Source organism: Caretta caretta, chromosome 14 (genome assembly GCF_965140235.1).
Source record: "Caretta caretta isolate rCarCar2 chromosome 14, rCarCar1.hap1, whole genome shotgun sequence".
In the NCBI taxonomy this organism is placed as follows: Eukaryota; Metazoa; Chordata; order Testudines; family Cheloniidae; genus Caretta; species Caretta caretta.
The window spans coordinates 23923702-23946632 of NC_134219.1; the positions used below are offsets into that span (position 1 = coordinate 23923702).

Below are 22931 nucleotides of genomic sequence, written 5' to 3' on the forward strand. Positions count from 1 at the left end.
AAATCACTTGTAGGATTTTCAGTATTCTCATCTTTGTTCACAGCCCAACTTTAAGAAAAATTCTAAAGCATTTTAACACTTATGTGCTCTTAAAAAAAAAACAAGTAATTTGACTTGTGAACATTTTAAGTGGTACAAATGCAGTTGTACAGTGGCTCGTTTCAAACTCCTGTAAACTTGTTTTCACTTAAGAGCTATCTAATGTTTGCTTTCTCTACAAACTCTCCCTTGATTTTTTTTTGTGAGGAATTGAATTGATATTTGCAGTTTATCATATGAGTTCGTCCAGAACACTTAAATTACTACTTCCCACCCCCCAAGAGTTAGAAAGTTTTTTTTAAAAACAAATGGAAAAACAACAAAAACCACAACAACTTATAATAGGCACCCTTAAACTTAAGTTTTGCTTTACATTACCTCATTCCTTGCAGTATTTCCTTTATTTCTGTAAACTAGCAGTATTCCTGTTACTTTCCTAAAATAAGTACTGAAGTTATGTTGTTTAGTTATCCAAGGCAGCTGAAAGGTTTTTAAGTTGCCACTGTATTTCACGGGCCACCTTTAAGGAAAAGCTGACAGTCATTTACCTTTGTTTAATAAATAAATAAATAACCTATTCTTTCATTTTATTTATTTTTGTAGTTTTCAGATATACCTAGATGTTTAACTTGGATTATACCCACACAATTTAATGTTTCAGTTATCACAGAGCTGTAAAATGCAAGTTTGTGTGTGCTTAGTTGTTGCTGTTGTCTGTTTACACACAGTATCTTTCTAATATTTTACAAACTGCTGGTTTCTTGCATACGCTGTAGGATGGCTAAACGTATCTTTGAATCCCATTTCTGGTTTAGATTTGCATTCTGCTTTCAGCTAAATGTTTAGGACATGAGCCTATAAACACATTAGCTCATGTATAGCTCGTGGAACTACTCAGCTGCTTAAAATTAAACATGTGGTTTAATATCTGTAAGATTTGGGCTCTAATTTCCAATTACTTTGTTCACTTGTCACTAAGCTACACCTACTAAAGGGTGACCATACTGTCCAAACTCATCACGCCACATACATTCAGATTCTAATCTCAGCGTCAGCAATAGAATGATGTAAATCATACTTTCAGGGTGGGGGACTCTATCCTAGGAAGCAGTGATTCTGAAAAAGGTTTTCGGGTCATGGTGGATAATCAGTTGAACATATCAGCTGAACATAAGCCCGCAGTGTGGCCGAAAAGGCTAATGCAATCTTGGGATGCATAAATAAGAGTAGAGAGGTTATTTTACCTTTGTATTTTGCACTGGTGCAACTGCTGCTGGAATACTTTGTCCAGTTCTGGTGTCCACAATTCAAGAAAGATGTTGATAAATTGGAAAGGGTTCAGAGAAGAGCCACAAGAATGACTAAAGAGTTAAAAAACCTGCCTTAGAGAGAGTGATAGACTCAAGGACACCTCTATATTTAGCTTAACAAAGAGATAAGGGGTGACTGATCTACAAGGCTGTAAGTACTGCATGGGGAATAAATATTTGATATTGGGCTCGTCAGTCTATCAGAAAGAGATATAACACGATCCAATGGCTTGAAGTTGGAGATAGACAAATTCAGACTGGAAATAAGTCATACGTTTTTAACAGAAAGTAACCATTGGAACAATTTACCAGAGGCCATGATGGATTCTTGAACACTGGCAATTTTTTAAATTCAAGATTGGATGCTTTTCTAAAATTTCAGCTTTAGAAATTATTTTGGGGGAGTTCTGTGGCCTGTGATACACAGGAAGTCAAATTAGGTGATCACAGTGTTCCCTTCTGACCTTGGATTGTATAAATCTATAAATTATGAAAATATGAGAAGCTGGTTCCAATTTGAAATATAAAACATTGTCATTTATGAAATATTGTATATGAAATAAGTAGACAGAACCAATTCTGAAAGCATTGTTTTGTTTGAATGACTCTAGGTATAACTACACCTCTACCCCGATATAACGCAACCCGATATAATGCAACCCAATATAACACGAATTCGGATATAATGCAGTAAAGCAGCGTTCTGGGGGGTGGGGCTGCACGCTTCGGCAGATCGGCGTGTCTGGCTCTGACACGCCTCTCTGAGCGGCGTGTAAAGGGTGCCAGGCTGGGCAGAGGGGTTGGATAAGGGGCAAAGGGTCTCAGGGGGCTGGTCAGGGGACAAGGAGCAGGCAGGGTTGGATGGTTTGGAGGTTCTGGGGGCAGGGCGGTCAGGGGACGGGGAACAGGGTGTTTGATAGGGTGTGGGAGTCCCAGGGGGCCTGTCAGGGGGCGGGGGTGTGGATAGGGGTCGGGGCAGTCAGGGGACAGGGAGCAGGGGGGTTGGGTAGGGGGTGGAGTCCTGGGGGTGATTAGGGACGGGGGGGTCCTCTGGAGGGGGCGGTCAGGGGACAAGGAGCAAGGGGGCTTAGATGGGGGTGGGGTCTTGGGAGGGGTGGTTGGGGGGTCTCTGGAGGGGGTAGTTGGGACAAGGAGTAGGGGGCGTTAGATGGGTTGGGGGTTCTGAGGGGTCAGTTGGGGCAGGAAGTGACTATTAATAATGGAAATGCTCGAGGCCAAAGCAATTTCAATCTAATGCGGTTTCACCTATAACGTGGTAAGATTTTTTTTGGCTCCTGAGGACCGCATTATATTGGGGTAGAGGTGTACTTGTTCCAAGCTTACCAGCTAGAAACTGATTACCAGTGCATACTGTATGAATTCAGTAATGAGAAATGCCAGCTCCCAGCATCAAGGTATTGAGCTTCCTTTTTGGATAAGAAATGAAAGATTAGAAAAAGTGTCTATGGTTAGTTCACTTTGGAAATTTTGGCTTTTGAGTTACATTCAGACTCCTATGCTTCATGAAGAAAAAACTGTAGAGATATCTAGTAAAAATTTTAAGTTACTGAATGTTTTTGATTTTTTTTCTCTCTTCTGAAGTCTCTTTTCTGATGCTTTATTGCAGCTTTGGAACACCTTTATGAAATTTTGTTCTGCGCTTTTTGTACTTTAAAGCTATTGCACTTTTGGCTGAGGAAATCTGTACAGTTTGATGTTAAAATAACTAAGGCCTTTCAAAACTCCAGCATATTTATCTCCCCTTTCTTTCACTGAAAGCATAACCATCTATAGAGGAGCTAAGAGGAAACCTCTTTTCAACTAGTCTCCAGTATACATCAGGGCTTTTATTTCATTCTATTAATATTTATAGAACATATATGTGATTATTCTAATCTAAGAAGATGTGCAGAGTTTGTGCAGTTCAAAGTTTCAAATATTCAGCCTTGAATTATTTTGCCTTTAGAAGCTTTTTTTCACATCATTCATAACTTGCAGTTTCCAAGTAATTCTCTTTTGCTCATCAGTCAAGAGTTCACTTAAAATAGAGACAATGGCTTTATTGGTGCATATAGAACTTCAAAATAAAGAGCTGGATGTTTTCGTACATAGTTGTCAAAGCTACAGTATTCTGCCATATAAGTTTGTGGCTTTCAATTCCGCTGCTTCTGCACAGTGTCCCAAACACATGCTGTGACTGCCTTGTCTACTGATGGCATCTTCTACCATTTGTTCCACAAAGCTTTTGCTGCTGCACTGTCACTCCTGTGTACTGCATATTTGTATATCTGACTAATGTTAAGATCTGCTTAATTTTATTTTCTTGTCATTCCCAGTGGACCGTATTGTGGGCCTGGATCAAGTCACTGGTATGACAGAGACTGCTTTTGGCTCTGCATATAAGACCAAGAAGGGCATGTTTCGTACTGTTGGACAACTGTACAAGGAATCTCTCACCAAACTGATGGCAACTCTCCGAAACACTAATCCCAACTTTGTTCGCTGCATTATTCCAAACCACGAGAAGAGGGTATGGGTTGAACACCAGTTTTGTCCTCTTAGCAATTTTTGACCTGAAAATCACTATCTGGGTTCTAAATGGAGACCTCATACAGATGCACACTGTATTCCTCCTTTCAAAATAGGGAGAGTACTTAAGATATTCATACAGGCAGAATATTTCTTCTGTATCATGTGTACATGGAAACATAGGTGAAGTCGTGAAAAATTATAACTGTCTTTCCTTCATAAGTTCAGAGTACAAAGGTATTCTTTGTTTCCTTGTCCAGGCTGGAAAATTGGATCCACACCTGGTTTTAGATCAGCTTCGCTGTAATGGTGTCCTGGAAGGAATAAGGATTTGTCGACAAGGATTTCCAAACAGGATAGTATTCCAGGAATTCAGACAGAGGTATGACTAGCTTGGGTTTTTACAATTTATTTTTTTTTCAGTTAAAACATACACAACAGTTTGGGGGGTGGTTTAAATTTAAAAAAAAAAAAAGAAAAGAATCTGGAGGTGGTTTGAGGCTGAAGTGCTGAGGGGAGGGTGTTTGGGATACTTCCTATTTTCCCTTTCCAACACCAGTCGTCTTTCTTTTGCCATCTCATGTCTCTTCCCACGCAGTTCCAAACCATTCTCCACACAGGCACCCAAGATTCCAGACGTTTAAAAATAACGGCAGACACAGTTTTTCCTGAAACTTCTTTAGATGTTGATTATATTTAAAGTAAGCCAGAGTAGTGTCATTCGGGTCTCATGGAGGAAAATGTTTTCTTTCCTTTTTTCTTGATTTTTAGAGTAGGAAGGTGAACGAGGGTTGGTCAAATTTTTGTGACTTTGCCTCCTGGTGGTAAGCGCTCTTGTGTGTGAGTGCAAAGGCTCTTTACTTTAGGTAGGTGTTAAGAAAAGCTTACTGAATATACTGATTATATTTTTAGAAACAGAGTAACTGGAATGCTAGCAATTGTACATCTTGTCCTTTTCTGGCAAAATTGTAAAAAGCGCTAGAATCCCATTTTTCAAAAGCGAAATGGGTGTTTTGGTGCCTAAGCTACTTTTGAAAATGGAACTTAAAGTTTTTTTTAACACATTTTTGAAAATCTTGCCTTGGGTGTAGCTTCCTTTTTCAATGGTGTAAAAAATATTTCCTAATGGATCAATTGAAACATTTTCTGGATAAACTCTCTTTGAAGTCATTCCCCACCCTCTCCCCCAGTGGGTTTGGCAATTCGCAGCTTACCAGGGTAAACAGCCTATTTTGGTCTTTCTTCCAAAAAGCAGTACTTCAAACACTCACTCTCTCTCTCTCTTTTTTTTTTTTAAATGTATGGAGAAAGACTTCCCACACCTCTCTTCTTAGTGCATTTGTGTCAGTTCTGAAACACTTTCTGGGTATTCACAGGTATAGGAATAAAATACCTAAATGTCAAGAAGCCAACTCAAGGAAATTTGGCATTTTAGACATTAACCTTTCCTCCTCCAAACAGTATCTTATCTTAAGTGTGCGCGTGTGATGGGTGATGGTTCACTTCTTGTCACACGCTGCTGGTGAAAACATTGAGGCTACCAGTTCATTCTTCTCCCTTTTTTGTGAGAAAAGTCTCACACTTACAGTTCAGAAATAGAGAAAATCAATGCCAGTTTGCTAATATGGTTGGGCTGGCGGTGATTCGTTAGTGGGTCCAGTGGTTTTGTTCTTTTCTTGACTTACAGGTATGAGATCCTTACTCCTAATGCAATCCCTAAGGGTTTTATGGATGGCAAGCAGGCTTGTGAACGAATGGTAAGCATTTAGTGATATTTAGATGTAAATCATTTAACATTTGCAGCCAAGAGTACATTGTTTTGTGCTCTTTGTTATAAAGAATTGATTTGCCTTTCATTTAGATCAGAGCATTGGAGCTGGACCCCAACTTGTACAGAATTGGACAGAGCAAGATTTTTTTCCGAGCTGGTGTCTTGGCACATTTAGAAGAAGAACGGGATCTGAAGATCACAGACATCATTATCTTCTTCCAAGCTGTCTGCAGAGGATACCTGGCCAGAAAGTGAGTGAATGAGCAACTGAAGTGGCCATCTAAAGTCGAAACTTAATCCTTTTAAAGTTCTAATACATACTTTCTTATAAGACGACTTGGCTTAACCCAGTAAATTGTATGATCTTCAGTAACAGTTGTTTTAGGTTTGACAAGCTAGTGAATTAACAGATCGAATAATGGCTACTGGCAAGCTTGCAAGCCTAAACTGACACTCGCTGAGGATCGTGCGATTTATCATAGTTCTATAGTCCAGCAAGAATGTCTTGACAAAGGGGTGCAGCTTACCTTTTTGACTACCTCGTGGTGCCATTCTTTCTTTCTTTTTTTTTTAAGAATTTCATTTAATTGTTTCGCATTTTTGAGTTGAAATAACTCAGGTACATTTTTATCTAGCTAAAGCTAAGCCTACTGGAGACCATAAAGTCTTACTCCTTTTTGTTACTGTTACTGTTCTAATATATTAGTGTGTTAAAATATTTGACCAATATTTGGTCAGTTGACCAGTTTATTTTTGGACCGGTCAAATGCCTAGCCCTAAGTTGGTTATGCGATTAGTATGAAATTGTAATTTTATTTTCATTACCATTGAATGTCTTAATTATTGCTTGGGTGGTTATGTATTGATGGCTTTAAAAACTCTCTTGCTCCACCAGTATGTCTCAAACCTAACCTGGAGGGCCACCTCTAGGATTCAAGGGAGAGTTCAGTCTTTGAGGTCATTTGTGGGACTTTTAGCACAGGGGTCAGCCTATCACAAACGCTCTTTGTAATATGAATGCTGAACTTGGGTCTTAGCTTGATCCTTAGATGAGAAATGATCACTCTAGAGTTCTGTTTCCCATAAATCGGGTTAGTCAGCCTGTTGTGGTTTAAAAGTGTTCCAGAATGATCACCTAACTACAAATACAAATATACTTTATGCTTGGCCTTACTAAGTGTGGAAAATGTTTTGTGCTTCTGCCTTTAGGGCCTTTGCAAAAAAACAGCAGCAGTTAAGTGCATTAAAAGTCCTGCAGAGGAATTGTGCAGCGTATCTAAAATTAAGGCACTGGCAATGGTGGAGAGTCTTCACAAAGGTTGGCTGTTTTCTGTCACTTTCTTTAACACACTATGCTACACGTTTTCCTCCATACACACAGTTCACTTTCTAATTCCATTGCAGGTGAAGCCTCTTCTGCAGGTTACTCGACAGGAAGAAGAACTTCAGGCTAAGGATGAGGAGCTGCTGAAGGTGAAGGAAAAACAGACAAAAGTGGAGGCAGAACTTGAGGAGATGGAGAGGAAACATCAGCAGGTTTGTTGTGCTAAAGATCAAGTCTCTAATGGCCAGGTACTGACCTAAGTCTTGTGTGAAGAACTCCTTTTGACATCCGTGGGAGCTCTGTGGACAGAGAGCATTGTACAGCAAGTGATTAACTCTATTATGTGAGACAAGACCACTTGTTGATTTCACTCATTTACCTATGGATCCAAACCTGACAAATCATCTTGTTTCAGAACAGAGGGACAGGTATTTTGACAGCCTTTTCTGTGTTTTTAAAAGGGGGGGGGGAGGGGGAAATGCTGCTGGTAGCATTTTAAGTGTAAATTTCAGGCCAGGAAACTTTTCTGTAGCACTCCTATGTTGTAAATAACCAGTGAGAGGAAACAGGTTTGTATGAAGTTTATTTTTTGTTGTTTCTAACTGAAACTGGATCAGAGTAATGATGAATATGTGTGTCCTATTGAGCAGAAATGTTGTATGATGTCATTGTGATTGGTATTTGTTCCAGTCATTTAAAATCTTAATTGGTTATTGATTGGTGAAGACATGAGTTAATATTTCAGAATCTACAGAGCAGGAAATAAAATGAATTTCAATCTAGGGAAAATAATACAAAATCAGACGAGCAGTAATTCCAAGAGAGCTAGAGGAAATAGTGGACATCAGATTAGACTTGAGCTTGCTCTTTGATACAGTAGCAAAAAATGCAAAAGAGAATTTGGGTGGCCTAAGCAGAGGTATCCTATCATAGTTCCTCTTCAGCATTGTGGGTGATGTCTTAGGCCCATATGAAGTGCCCAAAATAAGAAATGCGTACTAAGATGATGAATACAGTGTAAAAAGGAAGTAGGAAAAAAACTGCACAAAAACTGTTTTTTAGATAAATGAGAAGAAATTCAGAGAGGAGCAACAAATGACAAGAGGCTGGACAGACTGGTTGCGGAAACTGTCAAAAGGACTAAATGTGGCTACTTTGTCTAAACAGAGTCTTAAGTCAAAATGTCTAAAAGTATTCAAAGGATGTAACTGCCAAGGAAGGAGAGCAATTGTTTAAGATGATGTAGGAGGGAATAACTAGAAGTAATGAGTTGAAATTAAGAGTAAAGTAAAATAAGGTAGTCAGACTATCTTGTTTAGATCATTTCTGCCTGGTAGACCAGATGTAGTCTCCTCAGGGGAAGTGTAGTGGGAAGCTTCATCACATGAATAACTAAAAACTGAACTGGACACAACTTCAGAAAATACCCCCTAGGAGACAGTCTAGTGCTGTGAGGCAGAAGGTGGACCAGATGAAGAATGGTCTTATGCTTTTAACTTCTGTGACTTATTGGTAAAGGGTACATGTTAGTTTTCAACTTCTGTAATAATCAGGTCTATAATCTCATGTGAGACCTTTCGGCAACGTAGCAGTAGAGAAGCTTGAGGGTTCGCTGTTCCGTAACCTTTGCAGATTGTAGAAGAAAAGAACATTCTTGCGGAGCAGCTGCAGGCAGAGACAGAGCTGTTTGCTGAAGCTGAGGAGATGAGAGCCCGTCTGGCCGCCAAAAAACAAGAGTTAGAAGAAATTCTGCATGATCTGGAATCCAGGGTTGAGGAGGAAGAGGAAAGGAACCAAGTCCTGCAAAATGAAAAGAAAAAGATGCAGGCACATATTCAGGTACTCCTTTTAGTGCACGGCAATTGGAAGGACGTATGATCAGAACGCTAAAATATTGGGCTATAGTCTCACCCCCAGTAACTTTGCCTGGAGGGAATGAAAGGAGTGGAAACAATCGCGCCTTTGGGTCGATGGTAGGGGGAGTGAAAAGCGGTATCCTAGCATCTTGGATCCATCTTGTACAAATTCTGTGGTCTTCATGGGTATGAATATTTGGTGAAACAAGGGAGAAAGGAGTAGGTAATATTTGCAACATCATTCTCCTTGAAACAAGCATGGATTTTCCCCAAGTATACGTATGCAGAAAATGCTGTCTTGGGAGTTGCACCAAATGCAGGTGGAGAGTTGGTGGCAGCATGGCTCTTGAGGGAGCTTTAATACCATTTTGAAGTGGGGTGGGGATTGGGAATACACTGCACAGGGCCTAGGTGCTTCCCTGTGGGAACTAAGATCCATGAGATTTCCTCAGAGATGGAAGTGAAATGTTTCATGCTTGTTCGTGACCACAGAGAAATCCATTCACTAGGTCTTACCAAAGCATGCAAAGACTGTTTCGTCCACTCCAGATATGCTCAGATTTTCTTTTGCACTCTCATGGCTGCATCTTGATGTGGGTTAGGTCTTATATTTCAGACTTGAGTTGGGGGAGACTTTCAAAAAAGCCTTGGTGTAAAGGAACATGCAGCCATCTGAAAGCCAGGAAGTGCTCTTGAAAATCTTTCGCATTCTTCCATAAGAACTCAGGTGGTCTTCCAAGTTTTGTGGGAGAAACTGATTTGGAAACAACTGTCAATTAATGGAAAATAGTATGATGTTAACCATGGCTGCAACTGAAGTGTTGAAAAGTGCTGTTATCAGCTCACTTACATGTATATCTAGATGTCCATGCCAGTCTCAGAAACCCTCTTAGGGATCCAGATCCTTTATGAGGTCCAGCAAGCTCCTTTCACTGCATCCCTCTCCTCATCCTCCTATATATTTTTTAACAGCGCGCCCCCCCCCACCACACACACACACACTTAAATTTAAAGGTCTGTTAAGTGGCATTTCTGCTGTGCCCCAGATACTAGCAGTGTCAAGCTTTACACACTTGCTTGTGTGCAGTGCTCTCTGGGGAAGCTTTGATATAAATAAAGCCTAATATGATGGGGGCTGTAAAAGGAAATTAAATGTGAAAAAAACAGTGCAATGTTATGGCTGCCATTTCACAGTCCAAGTGGCTTGCATTCCTTCTGGGAGCCATATACTCTGCCCCATTGAGTGTGCATCTGTTAAAGTTAATATGCCATACAGCAGTACAAAATGCAACATGGCTGTGTTAGCTGCTTTGGAAAGCATACACTTGAACTTCCTGACTTATAGTATAATTAAGATTTATAAGCACAACTTTGCACTTACGTAGTGTATCAGATTATGACTATCTAGTATAAAGTTGCATTATACTAGGGTAAGGCTCTTACAATTGAAGCCACTTTTCATTGTTAGCGCTTTACTCTGGAAAGCGAGGGAGCCTCTTTAGAAATAGTGAGGAGCTTTGTGCTTCTGTTGACTTGGAGCAGATGGGAAATATGGAAAACATGATGCAATTGTGCTTTCTTTCTTAGGACCTAGAAGAGCAACTTGATGAGGAAGAAGGAGCTCGACAGAAGTTGCAGCTTGAAAAGGTAACTGCTGAAGCTAAAATCAAGAAGATGGAAGAAGAGATCCTACTTCTAGAGGACCAAAATTCCAAATTTTTGAAGGTGAGAAACCTGTATGTGATGTAAGTAAAACCTCTCATGTTAGAAGAAAATGTGGGAGGTGGCAGCTTGCAGTGGACATGTCAGGCTTTCTGGTAGTGTCAATGTGTTTTTCAATGTATTCTCAATCCTTCCAAGATTATCCTTGTATTGTGATCTTCCTGGAGGGAGGCAGGCCTGAGCTGCTTCCTACAGACTAAATACAAAATGCAAAATTTTTAGTAAGAATCTTTGGGAGTATTTATCTCACTTACTCTCATGCAGTGCTCAATAGCATATACAATATATATTTTTCTTGTCGACAGTGACTAACGATTTGGAGTGCCCCAATTTTTGAGTACCCAACTTGAGGCTCCTTATGGGGGTCCACTTTCAAGTGGTTTGTTCTCAGCACTTTCGGAAAAGTGTTGGGCACGGACTATCTAAAAACGATATCTCAGGTGTGGCATCCCATATCACCAATCACCGTTAAATGGGGGCGTTCATTATTTGGCAGCTAGTCAAACTGAGCAGTAATGCTAACTTGCAGCCAGTTGGAATAAAGCTTGTACTAAGGTATAAGATTTCTATACAGAATTCCTACATTCACATTCTATCGGTGCCTGAGGGCATTTTATATACTCTAACAGTCAATCTTTTTATCAACTAGGAAAAGAAACTAACGGAGGATAGAATTGCTGAATGCACCTCTCAGCTGGCTGAAGAAGAAGAAAAGGCCAAAAACTTGGCCAAACTCAAGAACAAACAGGAAATGATGATCACAGATTTGGAAGGTTAGAGATCTTTTTGAATATGCCTTCTAACAACTTGACACGTATGATAGGAAGTAATAGGTCACTTAAAGTAAATCTGAGTACAATGGAATCCCTGTTTTATGCACTAATTAGGGATTGAGGAGTTCTTAAAATAAAGTTCATAAGATTAGAGTGGATACGCTGCGTAAATTGTAGTACGGCATACTTCATCTTTCTCTTCTTGTCTTTCAAACCACTGCAAATTGATTTCCAGGATATTGAAGGCTTTGGAATGTGAATGAATGTTGACTTGTTCTTCATCAACATCACTTTCTTAATGTTTGTTTTTTCGGTGGGGAACAATGGTTTGTATACCTTGGTCATTCATAAGATTAGTGTTACTAAAATGGAGGTGCTATGTTCACTAGTCTCAAGTATGACAAATATGTCAGATGCGCCCCAAAATGTTCATCTTTTGTGAGGGCTTGGATACCTCAGTAGCTGCTATTTATTGTCCATCCAGCCCTTCTTTAGCTAAGTGTTCCATTTGCATCAGGCTTCTTCTATTTTGGCATAGCAATTTTGGTGTCACATATGGCCACACTAACCTATGTCTGGTCTTCGCTATTAGTCCCTCACTTTTGGAAACCCATTTAATGTACAAACACTTCTTTAAAAATTCAAGATGCTAGATGCATCCTTTTAGTAATAGCAAACAATGCTTGCCTTTTCCAGATGGTAGCTGCAATTTCATATGATAAAAACGTTCAAATGACATTTTTCTAAAATAATGTTTAGGGCTGTCAAGCAATTAAAAAAATTAATCACGCTTAATCGCACTGTAAATAGAATACCATTTATTTAAATAGTTTTGGATGTTTTCTACATTTTCACATATTGATTTCAATTACAACAGAATACAAAGTATACAGTGTTCACTTTATATTTATTTTTGATTACAGGTATTTGCACTGTAAAAAAACAAAATAAATAGTATTTTTAAATTCACCCAATACAAGCACTGTAGTGCAATTTCTGCATCACGAAAGTTGAACTTATAAATGTAGAATTATGTGCAAAAAAACCTGTGTTCAAAAATAAAACAATGTAAAATTGTAGAGCCTGCAAGTCTACTCAGTCCTACTTCTTATTCAGCCAGCCAATCACTCAAACGAACAAGTTTGTTTATATTTGCAGGATACAATGCTGCCTGCTTCTTGTTTACAATGTCACCTGACAGTGAGAACACGCATTTGCATGGCCCTGTTGTAGCCAGCATCGCAGGATATTTATGTGCCAGATGCACTAAAGATTCGTATGTCCCTTCATGCTTCAGTCACCGTTCCAGGGGACATGCATCCATGCTGAAGATGGGTTCTGCTCGATTACAGTCCAAAGCAGTGTGGACCGATACATGTTCATTGTAATCATCTGAGTCCGATGCCACCAGCAGAAGGTTGATTTTCTTTTTTGGTGGTTCGGGTTCTGTATTTTCTGCATTGGAATGTTGCTCTTTTCAGACTTCTGAAAGCATTCTCCCCACCTTGTGTCCCTCAGATTTTGGAAGGCACTTCAGATTCTTAAACCTTGAGTCAATTTCTGTAGCTATCTTTAGAAATCTTACATTGGTACCTTCTTTGCATTTTGTGAAATCTGCAGTGGAAGTGTTCTTAAAATGAACATGTGCTGGGTCATCATCTGAGACTGCTATCACATGAAATATATGGCCGAATGCAGGTAAAACAGCAGAGGACATACAATTCTCCTCAAGGAGTTCAGTCACAAATTTAATTAACGTGTTATTTTTTTAACGAGCGTCATCAGCATGGAAGCATGTCCTCTGGAATGGTGGCCGAAGTATGAAGGAGCATGCGAATGTTTAGCATATCTGGCATATAAATACCTTGCAATTTCAGCTCCAAAAGTGCCATGCAAATGCTTGTTCTCACTTTCTGGTGACATTGTAAATACTTTTACAAGAGATAATGTTGCCCTCTTCTTAAACAAACTTGTTTGTCTTGGCAATTGGCTGAACAAGAAGTAGGACTGAGTGGACTTGTAGGCTCTGAAGTTTTACATTGTTTTGTTTGACTGCAGCTATGTAACAAAAATCTATACTTGTAAGTTGCACTTTCGCAACAAAGAGATTGCACTCCAGTACTTGTATGAGGTGAATTGAAAAATACGATTTTTTTATCATTTTAGTGTAAATATTTGTAATAAATACACACGTTGATTTCAGTTACTACACAGACTACTATATATATGAAAATGTAGAAAAACATTCAAAATATTTAATTTCAGTTGGTATTCTTGTTTAACAGTGCGATTAAAACTGATTAATCGTGATTTATTTTTTTGAATTAATCGCACGAGTTAACTGCGATTAATTGACAGCCCTAATAATGTTATAGGCTAACTATATTTGTTTTGGCTAGCCGAAATCATATATGAATAACTAATTCTAAATAACTTTTGCTTGTCTTGATGCTCTGTTTATCTAAAAGGGTTCCTTTTCTGCTCTTGACACTTGTTTCATATCATATGTTTTTATAAGAAATACCATAAAATGTTTTCTAAGCAGCCACTTGCCAAGTCAACTTTGTGTAATCTCCTCTTAGAGTTGATTATACAAAATGGCTTCTGGCGGTAAAATGTCTGGTTATTGTGCAACTCCAACTTGGCACTTAACGTTGTGCAAAATTTATAGTCTGTGGTGTTCTCTGCACCCTAATTTTGAAATAATGTCTCATCTTCTGTACTATAGGCAGTTTTGCTTCATATTTTACAACTGACTTGATTATGGAAGAATAGAAACGTTTGAATCTTCTTCAGTTGGGCAAAACTAGAACTAATAAGGGTAGCAGCTGACTTTTGTACCAGTTTTGAGATACTTCAGATGCCTTAGGATGGACATAAGTGGACTAGTTACTCACTGGAAAAGAATGCTTGTTTAAACGTCTGAGTAAATCAGCTTTGGCCACTGCTGATTTGCCTCAACAAACTGGTGGATCTTAGGGGGCACTGCGAGGACCATTTTTTAAAATGGAAAGCTAAAGTTGATATGCAGTACTCACGCTTGCCCTCCTTGCCCAAGGAAAGTATAACTATTTCCTTTCAAATAGCTTCAGTATAAAGAGCCTATAGTCTATATTTATTAGAGCAATGCTGCAGATGATTTAAGAAAGCTAATATAATTCAGATGACTTGTTTAGGTTCCCTAATCACAAAATGGGTGTCACTTAAACACTTCATCCTGAGTCCGTTTCCATTATTTTTAATATAATGATTTAGTCATCCTGTAGCGCAGACCTTGGAGTTCTCCTTCCCATCTAAACCACTAAACCAATGAACAATTTGGTTTAAGGACTTTGGTGTCCTCCAGGAGAGGACTCCTTAGTCTGAGTCTTGCTTCTCAAGAGGTTAACTGCAGGAAAGGTGACTTGAGGACACCCAAGACTCTATCCTGAATGCAGTACAGCATGAAAACAGAGCCTGAGAGCTTTTTCTAAGTAGAAAATCCCTAGTCACTATGCTTCTTGCCACAGAGGTTTGTACACTGCTGCGCTCAGTGCATTCTATTCATGCTGTGACCTCTTCAGGCCTCTGTCATTGGGCCAGACAATGGGGTGGAGGGGGGTCTGATGTAGGCTAAGACCAGATAGGGTGATGCAGCAAATGGAGCCAGCCCACTCAGCTGGCAGCAGTATAAGGAGAGGGCTGTCATCCAGAGAAGGATGGCATAGAATGGGGGGGATAAGGACTTTTGAGCTCTGTAAGGGAAGGGTTTTTTCAGTCTCTCTAAACCCTGTCCCATCTCCCAAGATACTCAAATCTTCCTGGAAGCCCAGGAATAAAAAACTAAAGACCTCTTCTAAGATATTTCTGAAGCTGTGTCCAGAGGATTCATATTACTCTGCATCTGTCACTGCAAGGTAACAACTTGCCGTAGCAATCTGCTCCGTCCCCAGGAAATAAAACTCTTGTGATTCAGGTAATTGCCAGACCTGCCCTGGGCTCCACTGCTTCCTTTTGTTGTTCCATAACTTGTCTGGAAGTGAAATACTTCCTCTGACGTTGAACCAAAATGCTGTCCTTTGGAAACTGCTAAATTGGTGTTCTAGCAAGATTGGGATTCTTACCAGAAATGCCTTCACATCAATGAAGTTCACTCTTTCCTGAGGATTTTTGAACTCTAATGATATTCCCTTATTCCTGAGGGAGATCCCTCCTTGTTTCACCCTTCATTGCAGAAAGATCATAGAGACAGCTTGCTCATCTCCTGATAGTAAACCTGGCTTCTCAAGGCTGCCTGGAAAATTATACAAACTGTCAAATGGCTTATCTGACATAGGGCATCTGTCTCTTCATGTGGGTTCAGTCATGCCCTGCCCCAAGAAAAAAAAAATCTCTGTGAAATCCTGTGCCTTGCCAGAGGGATCCCCTTAGTGGGCAAAAGTGAAGCATAAGAACATAAGAATGGCCATACTGGGTCAGACCAAAGATCCATCCAACCCAGTATCCTGTCTACTGACAGTGGCCAATGCCAGGTGCCCCAGAGGGAGGGAAGCACTTATAAGGGCGGGGAGAGAAATTACCTCAGTGCAGCTCACCTTTCTGCAGCAGGACAAAGTAATAAGATGTCTTGGTAGTGACTTGAGGGCAGCACCTGAGACTTTGAGGCCTGGTGGTCAGTCATGAGAAAGAGAGCCTTTGACCAGTGCAAGCACTAACTCATCTGGATGCATAGTCCGACACCAAGCAATCCCCATATTGTCAGTAGAGAGGGAAGAAGCATCAGCAGTGGATAAGCCCTGTGTACGTAGCACTCTCCATACATTCCCTTAATTAAATATTGGCTAAACACACAGGCTTTGGCTGATGCAGGCTTTGGCTTCTGTCTTTGGAGTAGTACTTCCAGCTTTCTCTGGATATATGAAAAAGGGAGAAAATCTTTCTCTCCTCCCCACCTCCAACAGGTGACTGATTATTAGGGCCCTAAGGTACATGTCCTCTTTTGTCCCTTAAAGTGTTTCCTGGAGTACTGCCATTAGAGACCAGACCATTTGTTGTAGTTAATATCATAAAAGGACAAATTTTAATTGTACTTACCTGAAAGCTTGACGGATGCTGCTAACCAAGAGGAACTTTTGAACTGGGTTGAAAAGATGTATTTTTCTCCCAAATTAGGGAGACAGACTAGTCTAACCAGATATATTACTAATCAGAAGGAATGAAACTGGAAATGGAGAGGCTCCAAAATCATTCCATCTGATTGTTCCAGAGAAAAGGGAGAAACCCAGATATCTCTGTTGTCTTGACCTAGTTATGTAAAGCAGACTTTCAGGAAAAGAGGATTAAAATGATATCCCTACTGATATTAAAAGAATTAGTAGTTTATCATTCAGTTGTCCACAACCAATAAAATTGCAAGCTGCAGGCTTTTTGCCATCTTTTTATACAATGTACTGAAAGAGTTGTATTGAATATCTTCTCATCCTTCTAAAGAACGTTTGAAAAAGGAAGAGAAGACCCGTCAAGAACTGGAAAAAGCTAAAAGAAAACTTGACGGAGAAACAACAGACCTTCAGGACCAAATAGCTGAGCTGCAAGCCCAGATTGAAGAGCTAAAGATCCAACTAGCCAAGAAAGAAGAGGAGCTGCAGGCTGCCCTTGCCAGGTCAGAGACTGGTGGGCTTTGTGGTTAGATAAAAATCAGTGGGATTTTATTTCAGATTTACCTTTTAATCCATTTTCAAGATTATACTAATCAGAGTTGGAAGTAAGGGAAGCTAGTTAGCACCAATTGCTGCTTTTTATTTTGAGACTGCTGAGGTTTCCTATCTGAGTAAGTTGCTCCTGTATTAGACTAACTGCAAAGCCAGAAAGGTATTTAAGGCTGTGAGACTAGTTCTTATTTACAGCAAAGGTATGTCTACACAGCCTGCAGCAGCGAGCCCTCCAGCCCAGGCTGACAGACATGGGGTTGCGGGGCTCACACTAGTTCTCTAAAAACGTCTGTTTAGACAGCTTTTTGAAGTTGCTGCTCAGGGGTGAGCCTCAGAGCTGGAGCTCTGGCCCAAGCTGCAACTTCAAAGAGCTGTCTACACAGCTATTCTTAGAGCGGTAGCGTGAGCCCAACTCCATGTCCCTCAGCCTGGGCTGACAGGAGCACTGCCATGGAGCACTGTGTAAATGTACCCCAAAGCACCTCTAGATTGCCAGAGTAGCGTAAAGGAGCTTTGGCATAAATGAGAATCTGGCCTTATCAGTATGTTCCTTTTCGCAGTTTGTAGTACAAAGAAATAAGTTTTGCATTTGTATGCTAGGATTACTCTGCAAAAGAGCCTTTAACTTACCAACCCACTGCACTTTAAAACGACTGCAGTTGGCATATAACAATTCAGCATCAAGGTCGCAAGACCACTTAATCATAAGTCAGTCAGTGGCTTTGACATTCCTCAAGAAATATTCAAGAATTTGCATTTTCTCTGACACCAACCACAAAAAATTCTGCACAGTAAGAAATTGGGCTGTGAGTGAGGTTAATAAACCTTGGTTGGGGGTGGCTGACTACATTTTAAACTTAATTTCTGGTTATTGATACGGGTTTGGCAGCACCAAAATGTACTATGGTTACTTTATTTTTAAGTGATTGTTCTACACCAAACAATCTGTTTTTAAAACAGTTGATCTACTTGGACAACTCTGCCAATTTTCCATTCAGTTGTCTGTGATATTAAATGTGGCAGAAGAACTGGTAATAGAACTGCTCTCTGACCTTCCTGGCTGCTGGGCCTTTAGAATCCAGCTCTGTGCTTTCTCTCCCCACTCTAGTCACTATTTAAAATAACCTTGCTGCTATACTGAGGTTTCTTACTAAAAATCCAAAACTTATTGCGCATTATTTTTTTAATAGTGTGACTGGAGACACAACTGCAAAAGTCATGTCAGTTTTCATGACTCATGATTTAGAAGTCTTAGTATACTGATGAGATACAAATTTTGGAGAGAATTTAGTATAGGAGTTAGAGAAGTGGAAGACTGGAAGTAAGACCACTTTAATGCCCAACATCCCTAACGGTATCTCTCTTAATAACTGAGGTACTAGTCTCAATACACTAAAAATGTACATGTTTGTTTAAAGGTGCATTTTGATGGTTGCTGTTTTAAGTAAAATCTATTTGGGTTCCATTAACTCAAATTCCATTATGAGGACTGGTAGTGAATAAGTCTTATTCCGTCTTTAATATCCGATCTTATTCTTGCCCATTCCTTATCCTGTGTCCATATTTAACAGAGGTGATGAAGAAGCAGTTCAGAAGAACAATGCACTGAAGCTAATACGAGAGTTGCAAGCTCAGATTGCAGAACTCCAGGAGGACCTTGAATCCGAGAAGGCATCGCGCAACAAGGCTGAAAAGCAGAAGAGAGACTTAAGTGAGGAGCTGGAGGCCCTGAAGACTGAGCTAGAAGACACTTTGGATACCACTGCAGCACAGCAAGAATTGAGGTGAGGTGACCAGCACATTTTAAAAGACACTATTTAAAGTCCAGGTTTAATTTAAAGAGAAAAAAGTTACTTCATAAAGATGTTTCATGTAACCTTAGCTTGAAACTAATGTCAGTGAAGATTTTTGGCTTTAATAATTTTCCCATATAGCTCTTTCCAGCCGAAAGTTACAAAGTGTTTTACCAAAACTAATGAATTACACCTCAGTACCCTTTGAGGAAGGAAAATATTAATTGCAAAAAAAATACAGATGGGGAACTGAGCAGTAAAGTGACTTGCTGAGGCCCCACAGTGAGCCTGGTAGAGCTGGGAATAAAATCCAGGTCTACCAACTCCAGATCATTAATTGTGAAACCATTCTTCATCTCCCACTGGCCCCGCCCAATCCCAGGTGTGGATTGTGAACACTGCTGTATTACGCTGCTGTGGAAACAACTGTAACACTTCATGTAGACAGCAAGATACTGAAGTTCAAAAAGAAAATTTGCTTAAATGAGGAATAAATTAGACTGTAAAATGTTGAGCTTTAATAATCTACAATAGAACATCAGAGTTATGAACACCAGAGTTGCAAACTGACCAGTCAACTACACAACTCATTTGGAACTGGAAGTACACAATCAGGCAGCAGCAAAAAAAAAAAAGAAAATGTAAATTACTTAAAATGCTGCTTTCCACTTCTTTTTTTCCTTCTGCATAGTAAAGTTTCAAAACTGTTTTTTAAGTCTATATTCAGGTGTAGACTTTTGAAAGAACAACCATAACATTTTGTTCAGTTCCGAACAACCTCCGTTCTTGAGGTGTTCGTAACTCTTAAGTTCTACTGTATTATGATGCTTTCTCCAGGACAAAGCGTGAGCAGGAAGTGGCTGAATTGAAGAAAGCTATTGAAGAAGAAACCAAGAACCATGAAGCTCAAATACAGGAAATCAGACAAAGACATGCTACTGCACTGGAGGAGCTCTCTGAACAACTTGAACAGGCCAAAAGGGTGAGTGGAAATTGCAAGCTACTTCATGTGATAACTGAAATTTTCTTGCTTTGGGATTGTATACACTTCTGTCAAATAACACTGCCAGTCTTGTCCCTTTGTCTCATACTTGCTCATGGAGCTAATAGATCTTCGGTGATTGTATATGTCTGCTACAAAATGACCAAGAAGCTAGAATTCTAGCTCAAATACCAACCTGTTACTATTGGACACTCCCAGGATCCATCTCCCTGGCAGACTTGGAAGCGATACATCTAGAGACACAGTATTGTACCAGGTATTGTTAGCTGAATACTTGGTACAGCAGTCTGCAAGCTCATTTGATGAGAAGCACTTCTCAGAATGTGTAGATTGCAGAATGTTTCCAGAGAAAGTGGTGGTAATTTGGGGCTTTATACAAAATTTGTATTGGCTAAATCAAGGTACTGTAGATGCTTTCACATTCAGTTCTGACAATGAACTTGAGTTGTGACCCATAATGCCCATTTTGTTCTAGTCCTAGGCATCTTTAATACACACTGCCAAATTGTGCAGTGGTGTTGTGACTTCTGTGATATGACAATATTCTGAAATATCCTAATTTAATGTTATTGAATTAGATAAGTATTTTATGAGTTCATTGCATTAAAAATTCAAGTATTTGATATGGGATTGTATGTAACTTCTTTAAGGAGAAGGCATGGCTAATGTAAAGCCTAGGACAGTATTATGCTTCAGATGACAGTTTGAAACAATGAACTAGACAAAGAAATAAGCGGGTTTCTTGACCTACCTCTGCATCCATCCTTTTGAAGCCGTGCCTTGAGCATTGTCTGGCTGATTACCTATTTATGGTGGCTTCAAATACTCAAATGGGTTAAAGGAGTGACTCTCAGAGCCATGAGTGGGTTGATTCTTAGCTGAAGCTGTGTTGAACTTGTGACCACAGGAAAAATCCTGCATGGGGTTTGAAGGACAAAAAACAAACAGAGCCCTTGCTGGTGTGAGGGGATGATCTCTGGTAGTGTGCATGTAGGTTATTTTATTGGTTTAGTAGTATGTTTGTTTTCTCTAACGCTTTTACATTAAGAATAAATGTGCTTGCTTAGAAAGAGCTGTGTGGTAACTTAACTGGCAATTACACGGAAAAGAGAAGCAAAGCAGGCCTGCTTAAGCAGTCTGTCTTTGCTAGGGAGGTCACAGCATAGTCAGGGAACTGTTCAGCCTGGAGAGCTCCTGGTCAGAAGGGGGAGAGATTTAGGTTTCCACCCAAGAGAGGTAATGACTGAGAGCCAGAAGTCTGGACTGGGTGCTGTTGCTAGTCCATACACAGGGAATACAGGTGCAGTTATCTTGAACTGTGACCATTTTTATGATCGCTGTCACCCTAGTAGCCAGGGTGAGGACTCCCTCTTGTTAATTACATTTGCATAGCAATGTCTTCTGGTAGCAGCTACAGTATCTTGTTGAAAAGTGAAATTGTTCCAAACACTGCCAAGTGTAGTACGCTGAAGTCTGTTTAACTACAGTTGTCATAATTCACTAATGCCTTTGCAAATAACATTACTGTTTGTTTTCTATGTTAAACATAGGGAATACTGCAGCAATTTCTCTTTGAAAAGGCAAAATTCTTGCTAGTGGGAACTACAGCATTAAACTACATTTCCACCAGCTTTACTTATCAACCTGAACAGCTTTAATGCTTAATATAATTATGTAAGACTTAAACACATTTTGTTAATTTAAAACTCTTTTTGGATAAGCAAATATAAAGGATGGGAAAATACCTGCCGTCTTACCAAAGGGTCCTATGCTGATGTGTGAAGCTGCCATTTTTCTATGTATGGCTAACACTCGCATTAGACTCAGTTGCCACTTGAGTTTAAAAATGTTTTTTGAGGTCAAATATTTTGTAGGAAAGTGCCTGATGGAGAATAATGTGAAATGCTATAATTAGTGATGCACTTTAATTTTGTGCTTTTCTAGTTCAAAGCAAATCTTGAAAAGAACAAGCAAGGCCTAGAGACTGACAACAAGGAGCTAGCCTGTGAGGTGAAGGTATTGCAGCAGGTCAAAGCAGAGTCTGAGCACAAGAGGAAGAAGCTAGATGCTCAGGTACAGGAACTACATGCCAAAGCGTCAGAAGGAGAGAGGATTAGGGCAGAGATGGCAGAAAAGGCTAACAAACTGCAGGTAAGATGGAAATTGATCTCTTCTCTGGCATACTCTTACAACCACAAAATCCTAACCTTAATTGGAAAATGAGCAAGGAATTAAAAAAATCAAACATCTGGAGAAGTGACTGCAGAATATAGATAAACTTTCAAAACACCCCATTGCATTTTGGTCTTGCATCATCTGCTAAAATCAAAGGACTCTGCAAAAACACGCCTTGCAATGACTGAGATGTATGTGCATGGTATATGGTCAGCATGAAACCTGCATCTACAATTAAACTCTTGAAATGATCCTGCTTAGTCACGGTATAGTCTACAAAACTTTGAAACTGTTCTTTTAAAATAAATAAATAAAAATCCAGACTTGGAATTCCTAATAAAACTCCATTGACTTCTGTAAAATGGAAATGGATGAAAAATATGTAAAGCTTTTCTGCAGAGTACAAGAGAAGTTTACGTAAAAATCGGGCAAACAACCAGAGACAGTTTTTTAAAAATTGTCAGGCACTTCCTAAATATTAAAAATATGGAACATTTTACCCATATAAAACTTTAACTTTTTATTCAGTTAATTACAGGTCTGAACTTTTTTTATTCATATTGTTGCTATCTGGGGTTTGTTACAAAATTAACAATATCCTTAGCAGCCGGCCAATAAATCTCACACTTGCCATCTTCCCTTGTACAGTGATTGTAAACACAGATTGAGCTGTTGATTCAAATTTGCAAAAAAGTCCATCAAACAGTTGTTTTGCACTGTATCTTAAAAGCCCCAGCCTTGGTCTCTGCTGAACAGCAAAAGAGTGAAAAATAAAGCAGAAGTGTCTGTAGTGAGTACGCAGTTGCCAGGTTTTCAAGTCTGGCACTTCACAACTATCGAATAGGGTAAAGGGAAGAGATGGTCTTTGAGAGAAGCTTCCAAGCAATTTACAGCTCTATATACAAAAGATAGTGCCCTGGATTGCATTTTTAATTGTTTCAGAACC

The 22931-nt window shown here is 39.6% G+C and overlaps 1 protein-coding gene across 3 annotated transcripts in view; it reads left to right on the forward strand.

The window, feature by feature from the left end:
• Nucleotides 1-22931, forward strand: part of MYH10 (myosin heavy chain 10) — a 136557-nt gene that overhangs the window by 92936 nt on the left and 20690 nt on the right. For all 3 annotated transcript variants that reach the window (XM_048819248.2, XM_048819249.2, XM_048819250.2), the window contains 13 exons: nucleotides 3686-3879; nucleotides 4139-4260; nucleotides 5566-5635; nucleotides 5740-5900; nucleotides 6859-6967; nucleotides 7054-7185; nucleotides 8606-8812; nucleotides 10417-10554; nucleotides 11201-11324; nucleotides 16794-16965; nucleotides 18586-18798; nucleotides 19645-19789; nucleotides 21755-21961. In XM_048819248.2, the coding sequence (XP_048675205.1) occupies nucleotides 3686-3879; nucleotides 4139-4260; nucleotides 5566-5635; nucleotides 5740-5900; nucleotides 6859-6967; nucleotides 7054-7185; nucleotides 8606-8812; nucleotides 10417-10554; nucleotides 11201-11324; nucleotides 16794-16965; nucleotides 18586-18798; nucleotides 19645-19789; nucleotides 21755-21961 (1994 nt within the window). The remainder of the gene's footprint in view (nucleotides 1-3685; nucleotides 3880-4138; nucleotides 4261-5565; nucleotides 5636-5739; nucleotides 5901-6858; nucleotides 6968-7053; nucleotides 7186-8605; nucleotides 8813-10416; nucleotides 10555-11200; nucleotides 11325-16793; nucleotides 16966-18585; nucleotides 18799-19644; nucleotides 19790-21754; nucleotides 21962-22931) is intronic.